The sequence below is a fragment of the Phasianus colchicus genome, chromosome 1 (assembly GCF_987193195.1).
Source record: "Phasianus colchicus chromosome 1, bPhaCol1.hap1.1, whole genome shotgun sequence".
In the NCBI taxonomy this organism is placed as follows: Eukaryota; Metazoa; Chordata; class Aves; order Galliformes; family Phasianidae; genus Phasianus; species Phasianus colchicus.
Genome location: NC_143436.1, coordinates 81,946,575 through 81,972,389, shown reverse-complemented (window position 1 = coordinate 81,972,389; position 25,815 = coordinate 81,946,575). Strand labels below are relative to the sequence as shown.

Sequence of the window (25,815 nt, the reverse complement as noted above, 5' to 3'; positions counted from 1 at the left end):
TTTCTGAAAACAGCGCCTGTCAGAGAAGCTAATACACAGTGCTGCAGTAAAGAACACCCTAAGGAAAGCTTTACCTCTGAGTACTTTCTGGTAACTTGCCAGCCAGTGACAGGTTCATCAATAATGATAATGGCATTTGTCAGAAAAAAACTAGTGCACTAAGCTATAGACATGCTCAGCACTATAAAGGAATCAAAGAATCCAGTATCCTCTTATGGAAAGAGAGACAGAACAAGAGCTCTAATGGGAAGAGCTGGCTAACAAAAGAAAGGGAATAGAAGGATTAAGCTCCCTTTGCTGAATAGCAGAAGCAGCTTTTGTGGATGAGCAAGGAGCTCATGCGCAAACTGAAAGGGAAAAAGAAGGTCCATGAAATGTGGAAAAAGGGTCTGACCACTTGGGAAGAATATAGAAATGTTGTCAGGGCCTGCAGGGATGCGACGAGGAAGGCTGAAGCGCACCTGGAATTGAATCTAGCAAAGGTGGTAAAGGATAATAAAAAAGGCTTTTTTAAGTATTTTAACAGTAAAAGGAAGACTAGGGAGAATGTAGGTCCCCTACTAAGTGAGGGGGGTGTTCTGGTAACGGGGAATGCTGAGAAGGCGGAGATACTGAACGCCTTCTTTGCTTCTGTCTTCGGTGAAAAAGCTCCCCCTCGGGAATCCCAGGCCCTGGTGGTTAGTGAGAAGGTCTGGGGAATGGAAGACTTCCCTTTAGACAGGGAAGAGGTGGTCCGAGAGCGCCTAGGCAACACCAATGTTCATAAATCCATGGGACCCGATGGGGTGCATCCACGAGTGCTGAGGGAGCTGGCAGAAGTGATTGCTGAACTGCTCTCTATCATCTTTGAGAGGTCTTGGAGAATGCGGGAGGTGCCTGAAGACTGGAGGATAGCCAATGTCACTCTGGTCTTCAAAAAGGGCAAGAAGGAAGATCCAGGTAATTACAGGCCAGTCAGCCTCACCTCTCTCCCTGGAAAGGTGATGGAACAGATTGTGCTGGATGCCATCTCCAGACAACTGGAAGAAAAGGTTATCAGGAGTAGTCAGCATGGGTTCACCAGGGGGAGGTCATGCTTGACCAACCTGGTAGCCTTCTATGATGTTGTCACTGGATGGGTGGACGGGGAGGAAGCAGTGGATGTAGTCTACCTTGATTTCAGCAAGGCATTTGACACTGTCTCCCACGACATCCTTATAACGAAGCTGAGGAAGTGCAGGATAGATGAGTGGACAGTGAGGTGGGTTGAGAACTGGCTGACTGGCAGAGCACAGAGGGTTGTCATTGGCGGTGCAGAGTCTGGTTGGAGGCCTGTAACCAGCGGTGTTCCCCAGGGGTCGGTGCTGGGTCCGGTCTTGTTCAACATCTTCATCAATGACCTTGATGAGGGGATAGTGGCCACCCTCAGCAAGTTTGCTGATGATACGAAGTTGGGAGGATTGGCTGACACACCCGAAGGCTGTGCTGCCATTCAGCGAGACCTGGACAGGCTGGAGAGCTGGGCAGTAAGAAACCAGATGAGGTTTAACAAAAGCAAGTGTAGAGTCTTGCATCTGGGGAGGAGTAATTACATGCACCAGTACAGGTTGGGGGATGACCTGCTGGAGAGGAGCTCTGTGGAGAGGGACCTGGGTGTCCTGGTGGACGACAGGCTGGCCATGAGCCAGCATTGTGCCCTTGTGGCCAAAAAGGCCAATGGCATTCTGGGGTGCATTAAAAAGAGCGTGGCCAGCAGGTCGAGGGAGGTGATCCTCCCCCTCTACTCTGCTCTGGTAAGGCCTCATCTGGAGTACTGTGTCCAGTTCTGGACTCCCCAGTACAAAAAAGACAGGGATCTCTTGGAAAGAGTCCAGCAGAGAGCCACAAAGATGGTGAAGGGCCTGGAGCATCTCCCCTATGAAGAAAGGCTAAGTGATCTGGGTCTGTTTAGCCTTGAGAAGAGAAGACTGAGAGGGGACCTGATCCAGGTCTATCAATATCTAAGGTGTGGGGGGCAGAGTGGCGAGGCCAGACTCTTTTCAGCAGTGTGCGGAGACAGGACAAGGGGAAATGGCCAGAAGCTGGAGCATAGGAAGTTCCGCACCAATGTGCGCAAGAACTTCTTTACGGTGAGGTGACGGAGCACTGGAACAGGCTGCCCAGGGAGGTTGTGGAGTCTCCTTCTCTGGAGATATTCAAGACCCGCCTGGACGCCTACCTGTGTGACCTGGTGTAGGGAATCTGCTTTGGCAGGGGGGCTGGACTCGATGATCTCTGGAGGTCCCTTTCAACCCCTACGATTCTGTGATTTTCTCCTGGTAAAGCCTGTCACCTCCTTATCAACAGAAAAATGATGACTCTAGCACAGACTTCACCACACCTCACTGAAAAAAATCTACTGACTGCAAGCTCCAACACAGCAGTTCATATCTCATTTGTCATAAATGGAGCATATTGAAACTGCCTCTGCAAATATTATCAATAATGAAAACTGATATCAAAGTTGCCCCAAAACCCCATTACTGCATAGGTTCAACATGCTTAAAGCCAGAGGCACCTTTGCTAAAGACTGCTGTAGAGCAGGCAATCCTGTTGTTTGCTACTAAGCTGAAAACAGCTGAAGAATTTAAGGTTACTTAATATATAACTTTCCTGTATTTCTGTTCAGAAATCAAAAAGGCAGTTCTGAGGATTTTCCATATTTAGGACATATTCATGCTTCTATGCCCTCAGTGAAGAAGCTGGACATAAACCAACCAGAATGTTCTGCCAAGCCCTTTGGGAAGAAAGGAGGATCAGTACTCATTTGCTATACCTCTCACCTGTGTGCACGTTGAAGACTTTCACACCTTGAAATACATCCATGAACCATCTTCCCTGACACCTTGCACTAAGCATTAGGTACAGAGCATCTGGGAACGTATTTCTGAAAATAGAGATGGAGAAGTTCCAGTTTAGACATAAGGGGTAAAAAGTAATGTGTGTGCCTGTAACAGACATCAGGGAGACAGAATAAGAGAGAAAAACAGAGACAGAGAGAGATGTAATGGGGGACACAAAAGACAAAATAAAAAAAAATCAGAGAAAGCGAGACAGCAAGGTGGAAAGAAACAGAGAAAGATGGAGGGAGGGGGAGCACAAAAAGAATAGGGACACAGAGAGGTCAAACAGGGAAAGAAATCAGGGACCAAGAAAGGGAGCTGGAGGGACACAGAAAAGACAGACAGTAGGCTCACACAAGGCATGAGGAGGAGAAGACAGAGAAATGGAAGTTGAAACACAGGAGGAGGAGCCAAGCACGGCACAGACAAAGTGCCTGGTGCCACAGCCTCAAGCTTGGAGCTGCAGTGTCATGTTGGCAGCTGAAAAGAATGAGGGGCACAGCAATGAAACAGATTCTGGTTTCTTACTTTGATCTCTGAAGTGGACCTACAACTTCTCTTAAAAATAAATGCAACTTCAACATGCATGACTATTACACAACAAAGAAGTTGTTTTTTCCTAAAAGGAAAAAAATACACATAGTTGTGGCAACCTGATGACATTTAAATAAATCAGAATCTTAACCTGGACTGGAGATCTATTTGCATTAAAATAACTAAGATGTTAGATTCACAACACTGTGTTAACGCAGGCATAAGATGATCTAGCTAGCTACTCTAGCTTGTAATAAATAAAAACCAAACAAAACCAAACAGGGCTGAGCTGCACAATGAATACGTAGGAGAAAGATGAACACAGCTTTTTCTCTAGTGACAATTTAAAACTAATGTTCAACCAGTTTAAGAGAAGGACAAAGCTGAAGTGTGGAAGGGATGGGACAGCGAGTAAAGGTAAAAATCAAAGGAAAAAAAGAGCTGGGATGGTTGTCCCACACCTGGATACACACTACACATATTCAGCAGGCTAATGGTGCCTGCTTGAGTTTATGCCAATTCTAATTTCTCTAATTTATTACTCCCTACCCATTCTGCCGCTGTATTACAGTTAGCAAAAGAGAAGGTAGTGCTACAAATCAAAATAGGATGGAGTTATTTAAAGAGAGCTAAAGTGTATGCTAGCCATGTAAATGCAGAAACCACAAAATAAGGATAGTGCAATTATCCTAACCCCAAGCATGGGAGAACTATGAAATTTCAGGATTATATTTAAATATAGCTAGAATATGCTAACACCTTTAGCTCAGTCCTGATGAAGTGTTACAAGAAAAGTGGGTAAAAATACTTGGGAAAAAAAACACGTAAGTATTTTATCAATCAATCTATTCTAATCTGGGACCACAAATACAAAAATGCTGTAATCATGGTCAAATGGGTCTGCAATCACTTTTCAGGGCTGCTGACAGAACACCACAGAAGTGTAGCCTTTGCCTTTTAGAATTATAATCAAATGACAGCTGTCTAAAGGATTTCTCTGCATTAAAACTAACCATATCAAAATTATGACAGTGTTTACAGCAGAACAGAGTTAAGGATGGTGCTAATGGAATATTCTGACAACACAAAGAGCTTGGAAAAATTTTTGTTCTCATTTTCTTCAAATTAAACATACAGAATTATATATATGTATATTTAAAAAAGTAAACTCTTTAATTCCCAGTGTATTGAAAGCACTACAATTTGATAAACAGATACATCAAAGGCATGCCTCCACTTGTAGATGAGATAGTGAGACTGTCCATGAAGTCACTTGTCAGACCACGCAGCAAGTCAATTCAATAGCAAATGGAAATAACCTGGCATGGACAATAAATACTTGGGAAAAAAATGAACACAGCTTTTTCTGATGACAATTCAAAACTAATGTTTAGACATTTTCAGGCCATCCTGAGTTATATGGCTCACAGGTAGATGAATGAGCCCAAAGAAACATAGCTGGGCCTATAGCAGGAGCCCTCAAGCAAACTTCTGTCTCAATCTGCTAACCTTCTACTGCTTGCACACATACTCTACTCTTTTCAGTACTGTTTTCTTTGCCTTCTCTTCTTCTGTTCTAATGGTATCTATTTCTAATCTGCTCCAACATCCCATCTTCAGTCCTATTTGAGAGATGGGTCCTGTGCATTTTTTCCTGTTCCTGGAGTGTGAGCAATCAGCTCACACTATGACTTTGTTGCTTCTTTGGGGAGCCTCAGGAGCAAAGTGCTCAAACACAGCTGAGTTGGCATGAGCATGTTCCCTACAACATGCTAGACAACGTTGTTTTATTGATTAATTGAAGAGGGCTACTTTGGAAAGCTGTTTCTTACAAATCAAAGACCTGTGTAACTGTTTCATGCAGCATTTTCAATTAAATGTCCTTTCTTACTCTGCAGCACTGCCAGTTCTCTTGGAGAAGCCAGAGGGTGAAGGTAAAAATACTCCTTCCCAGCTTCCTTGTCCTACTCTGCAGCTCCTTGGTAACAGGAGGGACTCCAGTTCTGATTACCGTAAGACAGGATCTGACCTTGAGAAAACAATTCTAGCTTTTGTTATCAAAGGAGCAGAATCAGACACTGGCACTGTCCTGATCTGCATAGTTCATGGATTATCAGCTATAATTATTTCAGTACCTTATTTTTTCTGCTCATAAACTAAGCGTAAATATTTTATACATGCACCTGAAAACTTAATGCACTCACGTTAACAAATTTCCAATTTCTGCAAATGGCCTAAGGAAAAGAAAAGTATTCATATTTTTAATAAGCTAGACAGGTATACCTAGCTGTCATTTTTGTGCCTGATTAGTAGCAATAGGCAGCTTTCCATTTATTTCCAGGCAGCTGCTAGAGAAGAGCTGCAGGCAGATGTAATCTGGAGACTGCAGAACTCAGCTCACTGTCAATTTCACACCAGCATTTTACTTTCATCTACATCCATTTATTATTAATCTGTATTTATATCTAATTTCAGCTCTTAGTTAGCCTTCGCCAGAGGCTTAACCATTAGCAGTGACTATGAGGAAGGAGAGAAAAGCAAAAGGAAACAAACTGCCATGAATCAGGTTCTCACCACTCTACATAACTGTGGGGAGGTGGAAAAACTCTACAAAGCTTGGGCTATTTACAAAGCCAAGAGAGACAAGGCCAATACACTTTCCACATTCTTAGCACTAAATATGAAAAGGAAACATTACAGAACTTTCTTTGTAGTCATACCTCATTTCTACTTTTCCGGGGCTTTGTATCTCTTCTACATTTCTATCCATTTTAAGGCTGGATGTTCTTATATTTCACATTTTCTGAATCCACTAAGCTCTCAGACTCAGTAAAGACCATGCCACATTTGTTCCATATAAGCACTGTATAAAATCTTACTTTTTCCATCAACTTTCAAGACATTGCCCTTTAAGTTAACACAAAGAACAAGAACACTCAATTATGAAAAGATAAACAGAAGAATCTGATTTACTTTGTCATCTCTAAAATAAACAATTTTAATTTAAGCAGCAGAATTTGTTCTCCACTTGTGATTTTTTTAGGCTTTAAATCCTTTTTAATGTTTCACCTGTCACTTTTATCCCTTTTCAATATGGCTGAATATGATATTTCAAGTGAAACAACACCACACATTTAATGACAGCATTCTATTATCTTCCAGACCACCCCTTACTTGGTCCTACATTTTGCTCACTTGTTTTGTTCATTTTACTGTAAATGAGAAGCCCATTCAGTATCATCATTCTGTTAGAGGTAAGATGAATGTAATTGATTGCAGAGACTATCCATAAGTCTCCTAAATGGAGAAAAAGATATCAAATATATGTGCTATGCATGACAGTTTACCACTGCATTGTGAGAGGCACAGAATTTATTGCACACTTTCCCCAAATGTTCCCATATCTTCAGGCAATCTTAAGAAGGACTTCAGATTTCAAGTTAGGTTTCTGGAAATTCTTCCTAATGCTTTTTCTGGCAAAAGTAGCCTCAGCAGTCTACTTGGCCAAAGCATGATTTCATTTTATTCTGCTTGACATAAAAATTGTCTTCAAGCACCCAGTGGGAATGAGAATGTTGTCAGAAACTCAGAGAAGTCATCTTCCACTTCTCTTTCAGTGTTCAGTCATAATGAAGGCTCTTCACTGTTCCTCCTCCAAATCTCTTTCTTTCTGAGAAGCCAGGAATCTACAGACAAAAAAGATAACTCGTTAGAATTAGCAGGAGTTCCCTCTCACTCACATTCACATTCCTCTTACTGCACCCACTGCAACAGTGCCATCCTCTTCCAGGCTCTTCCCAGAATCAGGACTAAGACACTTCAAACTAGTACTAGAAGACCATTAAACGAGATGTCAAACTATACTATGGATCTTTTGTCCTGCAGAACTCCTTTAGGAGCCCTTTAGGCTTTTTTGGCAAGGTGTACAATGAATCCTAAACCACTTAAGAGATTTCAAAGTCCATATTTTCCCCCAGATTCAAACGCATAAAAGAATTTTCCCTCCATTCATTCTTAAAACTATAATATATTATCACCACATTCTATTAAACAACTGTTGAGACTTAATGCCTCTAACCTGAGACAGCAGCATTTCATAGTACATTTCATAGTACAGTTGGAAGTACGATGTTATCAATTGGTGAAAGCTTTGAGAAAACCATCAGAATAGAAAAAGCTGCAATAACACAAAGGATTATCACTCTTATTTTTGCAGACTATTTGTATACACTGGTACATTGTGACAATGAGTGCTTACCAAAAAAAAGATCTACTCAAAACCACCAAAAAAAAGATCTACTCAAAACCACCAAAAGCTTCTGCAGCTTAATGATATTTCAAACATTTGCAATCCAGTACAGCCACAAATCACCCAAAGGAAAGTGATATGCTGCTCTCTAATACTGTATTAGATGGCTGTCCTATTGGTGACTCTTAAGACTGTGTGACTATGATTCAGAATAACTTGCATGTCTAACTTGACATAAGCAGAAACAGCAGAATCAGTAAGCATCCATATTCTCATAGGATATATAAATATTAAAATGGAAGGTGTCAGCCAAGCATTACAGATCATTCTAGGATAATAAAGGCGTTTGTGGTTGATATGGGGAGAGAATGTAATTCACAGTATGAAGCAGATTGATGGGTTATGTAATTCATTGGTAAACTGAGACAGCAAAGAGCTCGCCCAAAATAAAAGGCCACTACAGAAACACAGGTTAAATCTAGTCAGGCCTACGACTAAGGTATTTATTCAAGAATTATTTTGTTCAAGCCTGAAAAGCAGTAATCCCTGAGAAAAGCCAGGTAGTTTTACACAGAAGTTATACAATCCAAACTGCTTTGGGAATTCAGAAAAGAAAAACGCTGACATATCTTAGAAGTAGAAAGACACCATAGCTAAAAACTTATCTGCCTCAGCATTCTCTATACCAAAGCCAATTAATTAAGTAACAATTATTTGTTTATATGAGATCTGATCGAAGCCCAGCTACAAGCAATTTGAAACTTGTAGAATTCTTCAGGATGAAAAGAACAATAACAATAAAAAAACAAAACACAAAAGGGATTGAAGAAATCCCTTGTAGAAAACCCAGAAAGACACTCATACGATACACATGAAATAGCTCATTTCAAATAGTAACATTATGAGTTTATATTGAAGTCACCCATTCCAATTTGGAATTTGTCTTTAAATATGGCTGTCCACAGCTTAAGGTTTGTTTTAAGCTTTTGAGCTGTTGTCAGTGAGGCAAATGAAAGTAGTCATCAGCAGGCTGTAATCTTTGGCATGAGATCATAAAGAATGTAAAGTTAATCTCTGGCTAGCTACTAGAAATGATCAAGTAAGAAAATAAAAACCTTACACCATGTAACAAACAGCACACAATCAGGTTTCTGCATTAGGTGATTATTCCCATGAAAGGGAATTTTTCTAGAACTCAAGTAGGAGTGGAGAGGGGAGAAAAAAAAAGGAATCTTGCAGAAAAAAAAAGCAAATTTCTAAAAGGCATAAGAACATGCTCACATAAAGTAAGCATTTTATAATTCCAGGTTCATTTTTTCCTGCTCTCCCAAAGGGGCTTTCAGCTCAGCTACACCAAGTGATACATTTCACACTATTTCTGTGGTGCTATTCACCACAATTTGCAAGCACCTCACAGATATGATGAGTAGAACTTCACTGTTTCCTGCATGTTAGACAACACATGAGAAAACAGGGGCATAAAAAGTTGAAACAGTCATTTTACTTGTTCTTTACCAACTGTACTGGAAATAGTTAATCTAATCATTTAGGAGTTAATTACAGTATAGTATCATATTGCCTTTTTTTCCTGCAGTTCAACTGGTTCTATGAAAACTATCTGTACAAAATAAGTAATGCTAGTTTCATCTGTGCAAAAAAGCCTTTTCATTGACCTGAAGGTCAATGACAGCATCTCTGGCTTAATCTTGCAAGCTGACAGTCTGAGGCTGAAAGATTTGAAAGAGATCCTGTTAGCCCAATTTACTTCAACTATGTTAGCATACTTAGATTACTGCTGATCACATTACAAACATTTCAGGTGACAGAAGTCAGACATTTTTTTGCCTATCCAAAGTAGTTGTGCTCCCACAGATAAAAAAAATCACCTCAACTACCAGCATAAATTAGCATTTAAAGTCACATGAATCCCATTTTTTAAAAAAAGGTTTCTATCAGCAGTTCACAACACTGGGAGAAACAAAAAGAAAAAATTACAAACCTGATTGCCATCTCTTAAGAAGTATCTTTTCTCTATGACCTGGAAAAACAGTGAGAAAATAATTTTAGCAGGCACAACATATGCATAACCTCAACCAACACTTCACACATGAGCACTGAAACTCATGGCTAACAGGGGAGAGATGTGGACTCAAGCCCCATGCTCTAAGCCTACTTTAATTCCAGTGCTTTGTTACACACTGAAGGAGTTGCCACCTTCAGTGACTCCTGGTAAAGCTGTCATCCTCAACTTCGACACCAAATGGAAGTAGCCCTCCTTTAGTAATGAGGGAGTTAGTGTCTCTTTATTGCATCAGAGTGAAAGTTCTTCCCATCTGTCTCTGCAGGTGCAGTAGTTTTGTCACAGAAGCTCAATCTGCAGGTGTCCACAGTGCAATAGGTGAGGTTTGACAGAAGGTAGCCATACTTGCTCTCCGAGAATGATACAAAAACTGTCCATGCTGAAGGGCACCTATGTAGCCACCACCACCAGTCTAAGAATCAAAAAGCAATTTGTATCATTTTGTGTAACCTGCACCCTTCTCCCAAAAAAATTCAGGCCAAATTTCATTTCTGAAGAATGATCTGTTAGGGGACATCATCTGTTTCACTATGATCGCTTTGTGCAGGGGATGCAAAGTGCCTTAAGCCAGAACAAACCTGTCATTTTCACTGTTGGTCCTGATGCTCTCTTATTGAGGAAAGAAAAGTAAGATACTAAATATCTTCATTCCTGAAGTTTGATTTAACTAGGAGCAATAGATCTAACCATCATCTTCACAGATCACAGAATGGCCAGGGTTGGAAGGGACCTCAAGGACCATGAATCTCCAACCCCCCTGCCACATGCAGGGCCACCAACCTCCACATTTAATACTAGACCAGGCTGCCCAGGGCCCCATCCAACCTGGCCTTGAACACCTCCAGGGATGGGCATCCACAACCTCTCTGGGCAGCCTGTTCCAGCACCTCACCACTCTCTCTGTAAAGAACTTCCCCCTGACATCCAGCCTAAATCTTCCCTCCCTCAACTTAAAACCATTTCCCCTTATCTACCTTTTCAAAGAGTTGATTCCCCTCCTGTTTGTAGGCTTCCTTTAGGTACTGAAAGGCTGCAATGAGGTCACCCCAGAGCCTTCTTTTCTCCGACTGAACAAGCCCAGCTCCCTCAGCCTGTCTTCATAGGGGAGGTGCTCCAGTCCTCTGATCATCATAGTGGCCCTCCTCTGGACCCTCTCCAACAGCTCTGTCTTTCTTGTACTAAGGGCTCCAGACCTGGACACAGCACTCCAGATGGGGCCTCACAAGAGCAGAGTAGAGGGGGACAATCACCTCCCTGTCCCTACTGGCCAACTCTCTTCTGATGGAGCCCAGGATACCATTTGCTTGTCTTGTAATTCTCCACCTTACCCTAGTTCACTGCAAACCCTCTTGTCTACCAAATGACTTCAAAAGTATACGCACTGTTTTTGCACAGTTGTGAGTTGTTCTTCATTAGTCTGTACAGATTAAAAAAAAATCAGATTTTCAAGTTGATCAGAGATCTCCACAAGAAGTCTAGTCTTTGGCCTGCCCATACCTGGCTTGAGTTGATTCAAACTCAAAAATTACAAAGTGAAAGAAATAGCTGTTTTCCATGCTCAAATCACAGCATTCAATACATAGAGCCGTAAAGCCTAATTTAATTGACTTACCTTATCAAAAAATCTGCTTAGTTTGACAGCATTGGATGAGCCTGCAGCCAAGTAACGAGGGTTGGTGCAATCCTAGAACACATGAAAGTCAACAAACCAAGCACAAGAAAATCAGTGCAGTGAATACATATGTGGAAATTACCATAACATTTTTCCTCACACATGCACACACAGTCAATGAAGGGAAACAGTCTATCTGCTATTATTTCATCTCCCAAGTCATTTGAGAGAAAAAATGGATTGAGAAGAAATAAAAACAAAAACCTTTGGTGTTTTAAGTTTAGCTAAGCAAAAAAAGTTTCCTTTTCCTCAGAGTTTTGAAGGCAAAATCAATTGCTTAAGACAAGCAGCAGTCAAGTGATTTCAGAGGTGCAGTATGAGAAGATGATACAGAAATAATCCTAGCCAGGTATTATGCACGGTATTCGTTTGACCTGTGAACTAAAACTGTCTACTCGTGAAAGGCATGGAAGCAGCAGCTTTCCTTAGTACTGCCCTTCATCTTGATCTTTGCTTGGAGGGTAGACTCCTTACACTAGAGGCAAAGTCAATTCTACACTGCAAAGTAAATAGAGAATTCTGATTTCCCCTATGCTCTCCATTTCTACCTTCTGTCACCAGCTATAAAGTCAGCTAATAATTTGTACTGGCCACATGAGACTGTTCATGTGCAGAAACATTTACATAGCACACTGATACTGTTAGAGACTGTAATGTTTTGGCTGGAATAGAGTTTATTTTTATCATAGTTGTTTGCATCATGCTATGGTTTGGATTTGAAAACAGTATTGATAACACATCAATGTTTTAGCTTTTGCTCAACACTATTTATATAGCTTCAAGGCTTTTTCTTGTTCTTGCTACTGCACCAGCAAGTAAATTGGAGTGGGAAAGAAGCTGGGAGGAGACACAGCCAAGAAAACTGACTTCAACTGACCAAAGGAATATCCCACACCACAAAACATCATGCTCAGGCATAAAAACTCTGGGAAAGCAGAAGGAAAGTGGGGACACTAGGACTGATGGTGTTTATCTTCCCAAGTAACTGCTACATAGGCATGATAAAGCCCTGCTTTGCAGGAAGTGGCTAAGCATCCGTCTGCTGAGGGGAAGAAGCAAATGAATTCCTTCTTTGCTTGCACAGTTTCCACTTTCATGTTAAACTGTCATTACTTCAACCCATGAGTTTTCTTTTATCCTTCTTATTTCTCTCCCCATCCTATGGGCTGAGAGCGAGCAAGCAGTTGTGTGGTACTTAACTGCATGCTGGGGTTAACCCACTACACATATGTATCCATATACAGAAATAAATAACATGGTCTTGATGTTTGATTCAAAGATATTTTGTGTCAGAACTAAGAAGAGGGAAGAGAAAACTCCCAGTCATCAATTCCATGATCAGCAGCTTTATCTAACCCTTCTATCTTTCTACAGTGAAAGAAAAACCATCATCACATAGAGGTGTTCAGCTAATCAAAACGTGCATGACTCCAGCACTACTGAGAAAATCTCTAGAACTGCAATTTTTGTAACAAGTTCTACTTAACAGAAAATCAGAATCACTGCCATATAAAAGAAAGACACTGGTGACAAGGATACTAACCAAATTTATCTCTTCAGCGTTGAAATCCTCAGCCAAGAAAGCCGTTCTGGTCAAAACTTCATTACGCTTAGTTTCTGGGATCTGATCCAGCTTAGTTCCTATCACCAGCAGTGGAATCTGGTTATCAGCAAACTGTTCACGGTCATAGTCACTGAAGGAAACAAATATAATCCTGAATGAAGTGATGGCCATTTAAGTGAACATAGGGGAACCGTAAGATTCCCTGTTCCTTTCAAATAAGAGCAATTTACCAACACTGTTTATCTAAGTGAGAACATGTTGTATGTGTAAATTAAGGCTTCAGCATCTAAGACCCTACGCAGAAATTGAAAGAAAAAAAAGAAACCATGGGATTGGATTTCTTCCCTGCATAGATGACCTGCAGGTCAGAAGAAATGCTAGGTAGTTTAGACAAGCAAGAAAGAAACAGGGGCTTCATACAGTATTACACCAGGCATATGCAGCCATCGGAGACTAAGCAGGAAGCAGCATCTCTGAACATCCAAAGTTCCAACATTTTTAAGGCAAGGCAATGAAATAAATCACAACTGTGAAACATTATCCCTTCCCACATAAGATCAAAAGGGCTGCAATAACACCGCTGAGGTGTCAAAGTTACTAATTTCTACATTCAAGTAAAGGTAGTTACTACACCCTGAATTCCAGTAAGCTTTGATTCAGGTATGAATTATGATCAAAGACAGTCTTTATAAAATAAATTATATAGAAATTAAACATGATTACAAATCCACATACCAAGCATTACCCTTAGGATACCTGTCAGTTTTACTTAAGACAAGCTAAAGTGAAGTAATTTTATGAGTAATAGCAACAACTTGATCAAGTAATTGATAGGGGATGAACATCTGTCCCTGAAGTGAAGCTTTAGAGAAATTTTAAGTTTGCTTAAATGCAAGCCCTCCTTCCCTTCTCCCATGTTTCTACAGAAGCACCTGTGTACCAGCACAGGCAAATAAACAACGAAATCTACTCACAAAAAGCTGCCCTTTATTATTGCTTCTTTGCTCATGCATGTGGTTTATCAATGAATTGAAAACCTCCTTAATTATGTGTATAACACACAGAGAGACAACAGGACATACTTGACAAGTTGCTGGAAAGCTTGTTATTAACATGTTCTTTACACGGAGTTCTTTAAGCTCTTTTTTCAGGTACACTCCTGAAATGACTCCTATCCATCAAGAAGTGAATGTTCTTGGTGCATTCAGGGGAAGCCCTTCCAAACAGAGTCATGCCATTCCACGACACTTACTGTACTAGGGCTTTGCATCTCTTCAGGTATCAGGGAATGATCACACTGAGGCCTCAGGCAAATGAAAGGCACAGTAAATATCTTTTCCCTTAAAGCAAGGTCTCTCCTATGCAGTTTGGGAATCTACTGAGAGAATGGCCTGATTAGCAGCACAATAAGAAAACTACAGTGATTTTCTTTGGTATGTCCCCCCCCCCCCCCTTTTTTTTTTTTCTTTCTTAAAATTCCAGCCACATCTAATTTCATGTGGTTTTCACACTTAGGGACGAACAAAGACTCCCACAACAGCTTAGAATTGCTGTGCACATACTGCATATATTTTCCACTCACCCATTTGTCACGAGAACTCCTGTTGGAGCGACATCTCTGTTGAGTGCTTCCAAAGACCAGCGATATAAATTCTGGGATGACTTCTTGTTGGTTAAGTCATGCACTAAAATTATCCCTAAAGTGAAAGAGTAGGCAGCAAGATGCTATTTAATGATGCGTGTCTTTTTCTTATCTTCACAAAATGACATTTGCAGGTCCCCAGATGTCTGACAATCAGGAAAGGGAAATATAACCAGTTCGGTTACAGTAAATAAGAAAAACAAAATATTGCAATGCAACAGTTGGGTTTGTTTTTTTTTTTTTTTTCAAGTTGCTTATCAGAAATTGGATAAGAACAAAAAGAAATCTCCCAAAGAAAAGGGCAAAGAACAGCCACCTCAGGATTTAATCTGCAAGTGGCTTGCATGCATTCTCTGATTCTGCTCTGCCTAGTCTTAAGGATACAGAAACTGTATTGCTGCAGCAGAGAAGTCATCCTTTCTCTGCTTTGCCTAATTAGTAAACACAACCATTTTTTTTGGTCACACCACCTGAGAAGTCCAAAGGCTCTTCTTGTTTTGAAGGGTTTACACAGCGCTACTGCTGTCCTGCATTTTCAAGAACTGACGCCAAGTACTTGGGGAGGCATCCAAAAAGAGAAACTCACAGACTTTCACAGTCCACTAAATGGCTGGTAGAAATATGAATGAATATGATTTCATATATTTAAGCTTAAGGCATTTTTCATCACTATCATCTTTCACAACGTAAAATCAGAGAGAGGAAAATTGCCAGCCAAACTTCCTAGCGGTGCTATTAACAAACACCCACTTCTGATAACCACAGTTCCTAACTCCATTAGCAATCCCTGCTAGCAAATTTCTTCTATTTATTCACACCTTCTGAAACCTGTGGAACGTTCCCACTTCCTCCAGACTTTAAATTGTAATTAATTCAAGGACCAAATGGCACAATATCTTTATCAGGATTTGTTTTAAACACATTTAACAGCCCATAGGTGTAGAGTACTAGTCATTTTATCTTTCACCTTAATTCCTAAAGATGCCACCCACTGTAAACACTAAGAACAAACACATTCTCCACCACCTCACATTACTGTGCACATAGACTCAGTGCTATGAGATTTTCCATCATGTCACAACCATACCCTTATTTCAAAGCACTTATCTTAGTAATTGCAGGAAAAGACAACTCAACTGTCTGCCCACCTCTAGCGTAGGGAGAAAAAGCATGGCACAATATAACTTGGCCTGTGTCAACAGATTCACAGGCACTGCTGCATAATCTGTGAGAAACATGTTCTATCTCCAAACACTCTTCCCTAGCTGTGTTTTTGATAGGTTGGTTCCCTGCTGCTTCACTGAAAGCCTACAGAGATAGCTGTGCGAGCAGAGAAGACAACACCAAAAAAGAGCGGGTAAGACCAATGACCACTCAAGGAAAAGTTCCTCCCACAAAATGTCTGCAAGCCACAAGCCTTGCTGCCTGTTCACTGTCCTAGACTGTCACAATCAACACACCAGATGCAGGAACAAGGAAGCTGAAGAGCTGAGGTAGACTCAAGAGTAAACTGTATCAAGCTTCAAAGTACCCAGGTCTCCCTGAAAGCCAGCAATGATGTTGCCGCAACCAAGCACCAACTGTCTTTTGAAGCCCAATAAGGTGAAGCAGTCAGGCAGAAGGAATGCATTAATCTTCTCTTCTTACATCATGTGAGAAGCAATCTGTGAGACAAGCTCTAACAGTGGAATCTATTTAATGAAAAAAGAAACAACAATCCAAAAACCACAACAGTGCCAAGGCTAACTACCAAAGCCAACAGTTTTCATATGCAAGCTGATTAGTTATATTATTTGGGCAGTAAAGATAAATAGCTCTATTTTAATAACTTCATCAATTATAACATAGATACATAACTTTGAAATTTCATCTCCTAATGTGCTGTTTTAGGATATTTCCAAGTCTGACCTATACAGGCTGGCATGCCTGCAAATTAGGTGTCAAAAAGAACTCCTTTTTTTTCCATGTACAATAGAAGCTTATTTTGAGGCCCTTGCTTTGAGGAAACAACTCAAATAAAAACTTATTTAGAGATGTCTGGCTAACAGTACAAGCAAAAGATACCTGCCTACAATTATCCCCGGGGGAAGAGGAAAGAAATAACTAATTAATCACAGAGCAAAAATTGCTTGCTCTATAGCTTAAAACATTACTGAAGGCTCTCAAATGATGACGAACAAGAAACGAAAGTCAAAGTGTTTGAGAGAGATTCAGAAGCAGATGTTAATCAGGTATATATCTATTTTCAGTGAACTATCCTTGGATGCCAAGAAAGTAATAACTGAAATACAATCTGTTATTTGCTACCTTAGTGATACAGATGAACCACCAGACCCTTAAGTCAGTATCTCAAGGGAACAGATGCCATCCTTTCAAATGGCATAAAATGTAACTTTCCACTAATCTTGCAAGTTGCAGATTCAACTACTACAAATCACTTGACAAATTAAACGAGCAGAAGGCAAGATGGTTATCAGAATACTGCAATTTTATGGGAGAAGAGTTCAAGTTTGTCATCACAGGATATAACTATCAAAGCTCATACCATAATTTCAAGCTCACATTTATGAATTCAAATAATTATTTCTGTAGTGTAGATTTTGGAACTAGACAGACAAGAAAATATAAATTGTATTTCTGCACATATATCAGGCCTGGAAAGGTAATGGCAGCCTTTTATGTCTGCATGAGTAGCTAGACAGGACATCACTGCAACACTGCAAAGATTCCTCATTGCGCTAGCTGCATGAGACTAAAGGCTGATGAAGCTCATTTGTACAGGTGTATTATCAATGAATATTAAGATGCTATAATTATGAAATAAACAAGAGAGTTAGGCAAAGCAGGTTATAATAACAAAAAGAGAATAGAGAAGATGATTATGCATATCCTGGGCTCACTTATGAAATTCCAGCAGCATAGATCTCCAAAAGAGATCCTTCCCCACTAGTAGTCAGCTCTTAAACGGGTCTAGGAGAGGTGGAGCCATGCTCTACCCCTTTCGGCATTGCTTGCCTCAGGTGATCAATCAGAGGTTCAGGCTGTGATTCAGCAGTTCCCATACAACAGGTTTGTCTAAAATAGCTTCCCAGTACAAAATTGAATCCATAAAATTCTAAGATTGCTAGTGTTTTTTTGGTTTTTTTTCTTTATAAATATGCTGGAATCAGAAAAGAGAATGGAACAGTCCTCAGCTAGCCTTAAAGGTGTCCTGCTCCAGAACCAAGAGAGCTCTCAACAGAAACAAGTGACAAAAAGAGATTGATACCAAGCAAACTTACCATTCAGCGAGTTATAAAATACTGCTCTTGTGCTTTTCACACTAGTGGCACTACCCACTGAACCTCCAACATCCCACAGCTCAATATAGTACGTCTTCTCTTCTGGAGTTCCTTCTTTGTAGTCATGGATCTAATGGAAAATTCACATCACACATAATCACAGCATCAGCTTCTGGGCGTTACTCTGTACAATACAGCTCAAAGCAATACAGCGCTTGGATAGGAAACTGCAAATTTTAACAGTGACAGCATTTCAAATCTCTCAAGTGGAAAAGGACTGGCTGGATAGAGGCAAGCAGTGGCCAGTGGATGTCCGAGATCTTTCTCACATAAGATGGAGTTTGGCAAATCAGCAGGAAGCATTCCTCCCATCCAAATATTAGCAAACCTTATGCCTCATTGTGAAATAGTGTGTTGCTAAAGTGGATGTAAAGAGGCAGTCATGACTTCTTGTGCTAGTACCACAAGATTAAGAACACTGACATAACTGAGTTCCCACTGGCCACATCTTTTTCCTCTCCAAATTCTCACTGGCAGCTGAAGGAATCAATCAACGATTTTTGTTCTATTCTGCAGTGCAACAGAATTGCCGTGTTTCCTTCCCCACATTTAGGAAACATACTGTGGGATTCTCAGAGATTAAACTCACAGCCAGTAAGAGCAGAATCAGTCCTAACCGAGGGCACAGCATTCAAAGGAAAATGCAGGAAAGACTGATGAAAGCATTCATCCCTGTGCTATGAGGATTGCACATGAGGGCTGAAATAAAGTCAGCGGATAACCTCATCCTCCGCAATGAGCAGGAAGGGAGGCATCACAGAGTACCCTCAAGTTCAGGGTGAGAAGGAACGGCCTTAAATTGCACCAGGGGAGGTTCAAGATGGATATTAGCAAACATTTGTCCTCAGAAGGAGTGGTGAGGCAGTGGCACAGCTGCCCATGGAGGTGGTGCAGTCACCGTCCTTGGAGGTGTCCAAGAACCGTGTGGATGTGGCACTGAGGGATGTGGTTAGTGGGCATGGTGGTTAGACCAGATGATTTTAGTGGTTTGTTTTGTTTTGTTTTTCCCCAGCCTTAGTGATTTCTGTGCTTCTATAACGAGGTACCAATTTTTCCCCAGAGCATTTGGCTGCCCGGCACCTACTCGCACATCCACCGAGCAGCCCACCGTCCAGGACGGGTTTCCCAGCACCTGGTTGTGGCACAGGAGGTGCACGAGAGAAGACTTTCCGACACCTGCAAAGGCACACAAAGGACAATGCCGATCAACCGGGCTACCGCACGACAAAGGGACCGACGGGGACCGGGATAATCAGCCCCAGAGCAGCAGTTAACTGCCAAAGCTTAAGAACCCAACCGGATCTCGCGGGGACTCCGGTTCCAGTCAGGCAGCGGCTCACTGCGCATGCGCCCCGGCTACGGGTGGGGGGCATGGAAGGGAAAGGGGCGCCTCCGCCCCGCGCTGTGCGCGCGCGCGCGCATCGTGCTGGGGGAAGGGAGGGGGGCACGCACTCACCGGAGTCGCCCAGCACCAGTACCTTGACCCTATCCAGAGCCGCCATCTTAGTCTGCCTAGCAACAACTCCCGCTCGTACCAGCCTTCTCGCGGTGCGCTCAAGCGATTCGCTGGCTGCTCGAGAGAGCGGCGCGGCGCTCGCTTTCTATTGGCCGAGCTCCCACCTGGGCGGGGACCATCTGGAGCTCTGAGAGGATGCGATTGGTTCGCGCGGAAGGTCGGGCGTCTCGCTGACGCAAGCGGCGCGCAGTGCTGACGCAAGCGGCGGAGCGGCCGGAAGCACCGCCCGGAGAGGGAGGGAGAGCTGGCAGCGGCGGCAGGTCAGTGCCGGCCCGGGCAGGCCTCCCGCCGGGCCTGCCGCGGTGCGCGCCGGGAGCCGGGCCCGGGCCCGGGTGGTCGGGGACCCGCCTGGTTAGTCTGGAGCACCCACGGGAGCTGCGCTGACCGCATCTTGAGGGGCTGCTTTTCTCCCCCTGCTTCGGCCTGGGCTCCGAACCGGCGCCCGCCTTGCTTCCTGTGTTCTTTGTGGTGGCTTTATTTATTTATTTATTTAAAATTTATTTTTTTTGGTGGTACTGCTGAGCCCCTCGAGTCTCCCATTCCAGAGGGCTTCGCAGAACCCGGTGTTGAAAACATCATTTGTAACAGCCGGTAGAGCATAGGAGCCGGTGCACGTGGCATAAGGGGTGCTGTCCTGAGCTGGGCTGTCACGGCGGTGTAGGAGGCCGGCCCAGCTCCTCGTGTGGGGTTGGGGATGAGCCTGGTGCCTTGAGACAGCGTGGTGCTGCTACCAAAAGGCACGTGCATAACCTCCCTCTTGTGTAGGTGTTAACCAGTGCCTGAGCCTGGGCTCTGCTGCCGTCTGCTTCACAGGCTGGCAAGCTATTTTCTTTGTGTGCAGTAGTTTTCCTCTTGCTTTGTGAGGTTGATGCTTCCCAGAGGAGCTGATGAGTGTCTCATCTCATGGTGGGCTGTGAAATCGATCAGTCAGTCAATCCTATATCATCACAGTTGGCTCAGAATAAAGGAAGATCAGTGTTATGAGGAGAGTGTTCAGCAGGCACTGTTAGGGTGCAAATTAATGAAGTATAGGTGATTTAGCATCTTTCAGCCACAAAAAGTTGAGTATCTCTTCCCTGCGCTGGCATCCTCTCACTTTTGGCTCTGTGGCTCATCAGGAGTCTTCCATGAGCAGGCTCAATTGACTAAACCGTTGAAAAAAAGGCCTTTTTCTCTGCCTTTAGTGATTTAAATTGATGCACAGAAAAGTACCATGAGTGCAAGAGCTGTCACGGGTAGAGGGCAGGACCACGTGCTTGGAAGAAGGCAGTAAAAAGGAATGAATGGAGTTTTACCTACTGCTCCCTTTAGGATGCTACTTCCAGTTTATTTTCATGGAGGCTGCCTCAGGAAGTTCTTCAAATCAAGAAACCAGATGAATTAAAGCTAATCTTATATCTTGTAGCTATTTAGCTTCTCTATTTCTTACTGTTGCTTGCATATACTTACTTACTACACCTTGATAAACTTTTCTGAGCCTAATACTTTCATATACTTTGTTACTACTTTTCTGAATACCGGAAAGTCAGACTTATGTTGTGGATGCCCCATCCCTGGAGGCATTCAAGACCAGGCTGGATGTGGCTCTGGGCAGCCTGGTCTGGTGGTTGGCAACCCTGCACGTAGCAGGGGGGTTGAAACTAGCTGATCATTGTGGTCCTTTTCAACCCAGGCCATTCTATGAGTCTGTCATTTGTGTAATCTGTCTTGGTGAAAGGCATGATGTACCAGGTCTTTTCAATCTAGGATATGAAAGAGAATTACTGCTGCTTTCCAGCCTGAAGTTTAACCAGCAGCACTGGGTTAAGCACATTGTACTCTAAGTGTAATCTTAGATTTCTTAGGCTTGATATTTTTGATGAAAGCTTTTTTTTCATAAAATGAAGGAGGAAAGAAAAAAGCATTGTCACTTGATAATGTGGACCAATGCTAGGAAATCTAAAAAAATAATGTGTGCTTCTGCTAGTATACACATAAGGAATGCTTTACGTTGTGTAAGCTAATGATGTCCCTGCTTAGAGTGTCTTTTTGCTACCACCTGCAGAAGGCTCAGTCTTTTACGTCCTTAGACATGCTGTCTTCTATCTACTTTGCTCTAGTCTAGTAATTTAAGTAACGTGGTCTTTGAACTGCTCTACATCTAAAATACCATAATTTTGGGGTTGTTTTTTTTGTGTGTATGTGTGTGTTGGTTTTTCACTTTTTATCAGCTTGATTCACCTCACTTCGTAAACAGCTAATCACTGAAGTCAGCACAAGATGGGAGTTGGATTGTAGCTTCAGGCAGCAAAGGAAGAGGAAGATCTTTTTCTGTATGAGGGAAGAATTTAACTTAAGCTGTAACAGGAAACTGTATCTTCACCATTTTAGATACTAAGTTTCACTTCGGCAAATAGTACATTCCACCTTTTTTTCTACATCTACAACTGAACTGTTAATGTTACTATGCATTTGATGTACTTTTGAATATATGTTTGTATGTATACATACGCATAGGTGGTCCTTAAATTCAGTGATGTCTTGCTGTTGATATGTGAAGTTACATCATGAATGTGATGACGAGTGCAGGCTCAGAATGTAATTCTCAAGCTTCTGCTTGCACGGTCAGGCTTTGTTGCCTTAGTTGAAGTTCCATATATTTTTGCAGAGAAGATTTGGTGAAAACATCATATTTTCAGCTGGGCTTTTGTCTCGCTCCAATTTGTAGGAGGGAGAGGAGGTTCTTTGGTATCTGTATACCCGGTGTGAGATTAAGAAACAACAGTTCAAATGTTGGTCCGACCAGTTTATTACAAATCTTAATCGGGGAGATGGGAAAGGGAAGAAAGGTGATAGAAAAGATAGGAAATAGAAGCAAGGAGTCTTTGTAGGAAGCGAGAGGGAGATCACCACCATGGATCCAGCGTGGTTTGTAGTTCAGTCATTGATCTTCAGTAGTGGTGGGTCATCAGGCGTCATTGTTTCATTGATGATGATGACTTTTCTATGGTAGCACCAACTTCTTTATGAGTCCAAAGTGGTTGAGTCAGCTCTCCTTGGAGTGGCAGCTTCTGGCTCTGGGCTCTCAGCAGAAACTCCTTTGTTCCCATCTTCTGGGCCTTGCCAGCAGATAAGAGGGAGCAGGGATGCCCACCTGCATCCTGTTTTTCACAGAACTGATGGTATCATTCCCCAGTTTTCCCATAGCAAGCTGAAGCCTGATCTTCTACCAGTAAACATTCCTTAGCACTCTTTTCTGGAGACAAGCAGCTCTGGAGGAAATGAGCTTTAAGAAGAAGAAAAAGGTAGCCATGGCCACTTGATTTCTGTTTAAGGAATGTCAAAAGAAGACAATTTTCTGCTGTAATACTTCAGGACAGGTAGGTCTTGCAAAGAAAGTGAATGATTTCACATCAAATACAGGCAGTGTTCCTGCAGTTTACAGGGAAAGGAATTCAGTAGGCTGTTGATGAGATGTTGAAAGACTTTGGTTTTGCAAATGATGTGGTATAAAGGCAGTTCTGGATAATAGGGATATATTGCACAGATTGCGATCTCGTGCCGTTTTTAAATCCTAAAATCATTCTTGTTGTAAAAGATGTTCCAGCCATTGCCCTGACCGACCAAGTGCCAGCACTAAACCACGTCCGTGGTAGCTTCTTCCAATACCTGCCCACATACCCTCTCTGTGAAGAAAACCTTCCTGATGCCCAACCTAAACCTCCCCTGGCAAAACTTGAGATAGTGGCCAAAGTTACTTTGTGTATACATTTGAAGTTTTGATGATAAGTTTTCCCATTCCCATTTTATGCTTCCCTTCTTTGTATTCAGGAAGGTTCAGAATCACTCCCTTGGCTCAGCCCTGTCATCTTCCTGAGGACAGTTATTCATTTTATTAGAATTAGATATTATAAAGCTAGATTTGAAGTTTGCAAGTGACCACTGGAAGGAGACATGGAGCACAGAGGCTCTTAAAAGTCTGTCATACTTAGCCACGTTTAAAGGTGAGGGACTCTGTAAATTTCAAACATGAATACAAGAAAGACAGAAAGTGAACAGGGAAAGTTAAAGGTGAATTACTTGAATTAATCACGTAATAGGCCAATTCCTAATATGCCAAAATTCATATTATGGACAAAACAAAAAAAACTAAAACCCGAAACTGAAATTTTTCTGACATCTCGGGGTATGCTCAAGACCTTTGTCTTGGGCATTTCATTCAACCTTATGTATGGTTTCTATTTTGCATTTCTTTATTCAACAGATTTTTATTACCTTGTGTAACTGTACACCTTTATTTCCGGCAGATTTTTCAAAAAACAGATGTTATTACAATAGGACTGTAGCACCATCTACATCTACGTTCTTCATATATCCATAATATTGAACTGTATTCATGTAATTCTACATAGAACATTTCCCCCAGTAGTCTTTTAATCAAGGCCATGTTTCAATTTAGAAACTGGGTGTTCCAGAGCATTGTCTTGTCTAGTATGCTTTGTTATTGGTGCTGTAGATGCATATTGCATAGTGCTTTATCTTGGCCATTGCTTTTCTTTTCTTTTGTTTTGGTTTTTTTTTTCTTCCCAGATAGTGTCCCTTCAAGTTCATACATTAAAGACATTACGGATGTTATTATGAAACAGATGCACGTCCATTAAAACCCTGTTAGGAGATGTTATCATATTTCTTTGCCCATGTAATTAATTCAAGTTTGACTTCAGTGCTCTGATGGGATGTAAAATCACTGCTTAAGAAGACAGTGGTAAAATCCATTGCTTTTGTATTTTATAACTGTATTCTTGTAGCATTGGATTACTGTTTGTGAGATGGATCCTGTCCTGGCTAATGAAAGACAGCAAGGAGTTGGGCTCATGCTGCAGCCTGGGACTATTTGTGGTAGGGTGGCAAGATGTCAGTTTCTCTTAGAGACACCATGCTAGATTCTGGCCTTGATAAGGATGTTCTTTGGCTTTCTTTCTTTTATTTTTTTCCTTAAAGCTGACACTAGTCGTATTTTTTTCACTCAAAGGCTCATGTTCTTGAAGGGAAGTTTGATGGGAGAGTGATTTGTGGTGTTTCCAGTATGCATGTATTTCCATATATCTGTGCCTGGAAGAAAACTAATGTTATGTGCAAGATATACCCAGTATAGTGAGAGGATAAAGGGGATTTGATGTGACTAGGATCTCCAGTAAGGGAGAAGAAATAATTGTATGCAAACTCCTGGTGCTGCTTGATGGAGAGGTTTGAATCCCAGCACATGATACTAAGAAAATTTATTAAATATCTCCCATGGTTCTCAGCAGTAGTTAAAAGTACATCACCCTCACTACAAGAAAGACACTGAGGCCCTGGAACGTGTCCAGAGAAGGGCAACAAAACTGGTGAGGGGTCTGGAGCACAAGTCTTAAGAGGAGCATCTGAGGGAGCTGGGATTGTTTAGTTTGGAGAAGAGGAGGCTCAGAGGAGACCTTATTGCACTGTACAACTTCCTGGAGGGAGGTTGTGATGAGGAGGGGTTTGGCCTATATTACCAGACAACAAACAGGACCCAAATGGCCGCAAGTTGTACCAGAGGAGGTTTAGGTTGGACAGAAGGAAGAACTTTTTCTCTCAGAGTGGTCAGGCACTGCAATGGCTGCCCAGGGAGGTGGTGGAGTCGCCGTCCCTGGCAGTGTTCAAGAGGCGTCTGGATGAGGAGCTATGAGATATGGGTTAGTGCTTGTGGTAGCAATGGTGATGGGAGGATGGTAGGACTAGATGATCTAGCAGGTCGTTTCCAACCTTCTGATACTCTGGTTCTATGATTTTAAGATTCTACATGCTCTTACAGAAATATTGTTTTATTAGTGTCTTGTGCGTCTGAATATAAGCTTATAAGGCATAATTCAGGAAATTGTATCTTAGATTTGTTTGGAAAATGCAGAATTCTATAGCTGTCTAATCAATGAGATTGGTGCAGAGAAAATGCTGTGACATATCCACAGTGAGATGTGCTTGCTTAGAATTACAGAGTTCATAGAGATTTCTTTGTTTGTTTCTGGGATCAGCTCTTAGAAATGTCTCAACTTCCAAAGTTTGTCTTTTTAAATTACTTCTGTGTTGCCAGATGTGACTTTGAGTCAATCTTACTAGTTTAGACTCAGTGCAACACTCTGAGTATGTAGAGTTATTCAACTTGAATGAATAAAGCTTCTGGCTAGATTCTGCATTGACACAGTTTTATGGTGTCTAAATGTTGCTGACGGATTCAGTCAAAACCAAGGCTTAGCTCTAAGGGATTGTAAAATTGTTGAAAATACTAACAGAATGAAAGAGATTTTCAGGGACAATAACCTGTGACTATTCACACGGACTCTGGCTTCTTTATGCAA

At 41.8% G+C, this 25,815-nt stretch overlaps 2 protein-coding genes across 2 annotated transcripts in view; one reads left to right on the top strand and one right to left on the bottom strand.

The window, feature by feature from the left end:
- Nucleotides 1–4,494: 4,494 nt before the first annotated feature.
- RABL3 (RAB, member of RAS oncogene family like 3) lies at nucleotides 4,495–19,563 on the bottom strand. The gene is made up of 8 exons (XM_031613166.2): nucleotides 19,400–19,563; nucleotides 19,028–19,119; nucleotides 17,884–18,013; nucleotides 14,543–14,657; nucleotides 12,940–13,090; nucleotides 11,337–11,408; nucleotides 9,644–9,682; nucleotides 4,495–7,081 (listed from the first exon to the last, which is right to left on the bottom strand). The coding sequence occupies exons 1-8, from the start codon at nucleotides 19,443–19,445 to the stop codon at nucleotides 7,016–7,018; spliced, it is 711 nt and encodes a 236-aa protein (XP_031469026.1). The 5' UTR covers nucleotides 19,446–19,563; the 3' UTR covers nucleotides 4,495–7,015.
- A 31-nt stretch (nucleotides 19,564–19,594) lies between these two features.
- GTF2E1 (general transcription factor IIE subunit 1) overlaps nucleotides 19,595–25,815 on the top strand; it is a 51,668-nt gene continuing 45,447 nt past the window's right edge. The window contains exon 1 of the mRNA XM_031613165.2: nucleotides 19,595–19,719. The gene's annotated coding sequence lies outside the window, so the exon portion shown is untranslated. The remainder of the gene's footprint in view (nucleotides 19,720–25,815) is intronic.

What these genes read in the sequence shown, in the direction of transcription:
- RABL3 (XM_031613166.2), bottom strand. Translation starts at nt 19,445, where the DNA reads ATGGCGGCTCTGGATAGGGTCAAGGTACTGGTGCTGGGCGACTCCG. An exon ending in ATTTTATAACTCGCTGAATG is followed by an intron (nt 14,658 to 17,883) that starts GTAAGTTTGCTT and finishes CTTTCACTTTAG; the next exon opens with GGATAATTTTAGTGCATGAC. An exon ending in TCTTAAGAGATGGCAATCAG is followed by an intron (nt 7,082 to 9,643) that starts GTTTGTAATTTT and finishes TTTTGTCTGTAG; the next exon opens with ATTCCTGGCTTCTCAGAAAG.